Source organism: Geospiza fortis, unplaced genomic scaffold (genome assembly GCF_000277835.1).
Source record: "Geospiza fortis unplaced genomic scaffold, GeoFor_1.0 scaffold425, whole genome shotgun sequence".
NCBI lineage: Eukaryota > Metazoa > Chordata > Aves > Passeriformes > Thraupidae > Geospiza > Geospiza fortis.
This window is the reverse complement of record NW_005054387.1, coordinates 2,521,486-2,524,766: the sequence shown is the minus strand read 5'-3', so window position 1 is coordinate 2,524,766 and position 3,281 is coordinate 2,521,486. Positions and strand designations below refer to the sequence as shown.

The window sequence follows — 3,281 nt, the reverse complement described above, 5'->3', positions numbered from 1 at the left end:
TGAATTTGGAGTTTCACAGATATTTAACTCAGCTTGATGATATTGTCCAGATTCCTACTGTCAGTTTGGATGGATTTTTTTTTCACATGCAATGGGTTTACTTTAATCATAAATATTTTATTACATTTCTGTTGTGTTTTTAGAGTGATGAGCCATCCCACTGCATTTCCTCTGGTGTGTTCTCATGCATTATTTTTTTGTCTCCTTCTATCAAATATAAAACACCGGCAATGCTGCTCATTCTGTCAGAAATATGTTGCAAAATCCTGTGATGTTCTGGCCATGGTGTGGTTCACTGTGTGCCACTCAGGAGGGGAATTTGTAAGGAGTTTAAAAAGGATTTAACAAGAATTTGGTGCAAATAGTGACTGAAAGTTGTGGAGAACTGAGCATCTCACTCCCTCGGGGTGCTGAAAATGTTTCAGAAAATCCATGTGCCAACTCTTTGCTGTTTGCAGAGAAAAGCTTTGAAAAGGAGAGTTTTATCTGGAAATTCCTTGAGGATGGAGGTGTACAGAATTCCCACTGAAGTGGCTGAAATGAATTTGAGGAGTTTGGAAGGTCTGGACACCTGGTCCTGCCCAGCACTGGGAGTCCTGGCCTGAGACTGGGATCTTCAATTGAAGTCAGAGCTCACAAACACACAGAACTGAGGAAACCCACCCCTCCCCTGAGCTAGACATGTGTCTATATTCTTAGAGAGCAATATTTACCAATTATTCTTATTATTTTTGGCTTTAGGGTGATGGTAACATATTTTAAGACATCAGCATAGCAGTGTGTTCAAGAGCCACAGGGGTACAAAAACAGTGCCTGAGCACAGGGCAGGGGCTGCTTTGGTTTTGCTTTTTCTCAACGCATGTCTGTATTAAAATGTGTATTTATTTGACTAAAATGTGAAGGTTTTTTTAAAAAGGCACTTCAGGTAATAATATCCTTCTAATAATATCTACTCTAAATACTGTGTATTTAGTTGTAAGTCGGTGAATCCTAAATTGCACTGAATATATATATATATATATATATACACATATATGTATTTATACTGTGTTTTTAATATATATTTACTGGTTTTTTATATATATATATGCATGCACACTGTTTATAAATAGTATTTTGTATGTACATATAATGTTATATGTACATATAATTTCCTGTTCATATACAGTGTTTTATATACGCATGCTGTGCTTATATACATTGTATATACTACACATATTTGTGTTTATATTTAGAGTTAGAGATATTTATATTTATATTTATATTTATATTTATTTATTTTTATTTTTAATTATTTATATTTATATTTATATTTATATTTATATTTATATTTATATTTATATTTATATTTATATACTGTTTAGCAGCTTTATACTCACTACATGCTTTAGACTTACCTAATATTCACATTTCTAATAATGTGTCATACTTAACTTTTTCTGCATTTCTCTATCCAAACGTTAAGATGGCCAAGACCTGATTCCCCCAGCTCTAATATGTTTGCATAACTCTCATACTCTCCTCCTGCTGGTTTGTTTTTTTTTTTCCCTTGGCTGCATTTCTTCTGCTCCTTATTATCTTTGCAGGAAGAGGAGTTGGAGTCAAGTGAGGATTTCTTGGTGCTTGCGTGAGGGATTACAAAGCTGCATCACGTGTGCTCCTCCTAAGTCTCCTTTATCCGTCTGCCCCTAATCTGATTTTAAGTCTGGACTAGTAGGAAAGGCTGAAAGTGTGACTTTAGGCCTTGGTTTGGGCAGAGCTCCCACCTTGCTGGGAGACAGTGGCCAATTGAACCTCTGTGTCTTTTTTTTAACAATTCCATCTCCTTTGTTCCATCCTTGCTTTTTCATGGTCTCAATCACCCAAGCTGACTCAAGTTTTAACCTCCTTGGTTTAGTCTGAGTTTACATCATCTGTGAGTGGAGATCAGAGAATCCCACAATGGGTTGGGTTGGAAAGGACATTGAAGGTCACCCAGTGCCACCCCCTGCCATGGGCAGGGTCACCTTCCACTGTCCCAGATTGTCACAAGCCCCATCCAACCTGGCCTTGGGCACTTCCAGGATGGGGCAGCCACAGCTTCTCCAGGCAACCTGGGTTTTTGGGGGGTTTCTGGACTATTTTCCATAGTGCTGTTAACTTCCTTCTCCAGCTTACTCTGGGTTTTTATTGCATCACTTAAACAAAAATTGTTTCATTCTATTTTATTCTATTTACGTACTTTTTTAATTCCAGCTTTGTGGAAAATCAGAGAGAGAAGGTTGTTTCTGAAAAACTGGCCTGAAGTTTAGCTCACAGTAGGAACCTGCTGCAAGATTTGGTTCAGCATCACAAGAAACCCCACTGTAGGGATCAGTTAAAACACAGATGCTCTCTGGATTTGGCCAACTGCAATTTCTCTCTTCTTTTTTATTACCATTAAAAAAAAATGGCTTGATAATTCATGTTAATGTTTAGTTTATGTGGTAAAAGATAAGAGGCATGAATGGGAATAATTTCCAGCCAAGTGAAAATTCTACTAAATAGTTTTGTTCTTTTTTATTAAAAAAGCAGAGTTTAAAATTTCTTTTTAAATACAGTAAAACTTTGATATTTTCCACTGAAGCATATTTGTTGCTTTGGTTTAGTCTGTCAGCAGCTTGTCCTCTATCTTCTAATACTTGCAGAATTTTCAGTTCACATTTACCAAAACCCAGAACTCCTTTCAAGGGGACTATAAATGTTTTAATAGGTAGATTTGATATTTTGAGTGGTCTGTGGTGGATGTTGTTGCCATCAGTGGCTCCAAAAAATAAGTTAAATTGTTGTGTGCTGTGAGTTCTGTGCTCATTTGCAAGCAGCTTTTGTTAAAGAAAAAAAAAAGAGAAAAAAAGGTCAAGAAGAAGATGAGTGGCTTCTTATTTCTCGAAGACGAAGAAGATGAGTGGCTTGATAAAATGGTGTTGACAAGTTCAGCTGTTAACCATATTCTCTTTAAATAATATTTTACTTTTTTTTCTATTTTTTTTTGTTTTAATATCAGTCTGTAGAAAATCATCATGGTAAAGCTACATATCCTGCGGGTGAGTTCTGGGGAAAAAAAAGAGATAAAATTCCCGTTCCCGTGGGCGCTGCCTGCGCTGGGTCAGGGCGGTGTCAGGGCTGTGGTTCACATCAGCGCGATGGGTTTGGAGCCGGGGGTGTTGCTCAGGTAGGAAGGGGACACCGTGTCCAGCTCCATGAATGCGGAGTAGAGCGTGGTGAGCTGCAGCTCGGGCGCGCTCCCGTGCGCGCTCCCGTGC

At 37.9% G+C, this 3,281-nt stretch overlaps 1 protein-coding gene across 1 annotated transcript in view; it reads right to left on the bottom strand.

The window, feature by feature from the left end:
- Positions 1–2,603: 2,603 nt before the first annotated feature.
- Positions 2,604–3,281, bottom strand: part of FOXN1 (forkhead box N1) — a 19,068-nt gene continuing 18,390 nt past the window's right edge. Inside the window, exon 8 of the mRNA XM_031060673.1 lies at positions 2,604–3,277. Coding sequence (XP_030916533.1) covers positions 3,149–3,277 — 129 coding nt within the window. The 3' untranslated portion in view covers positions 2,604–3,148. The remainder of the gene's footprint in view (positions 3,278–3,281) is intronic.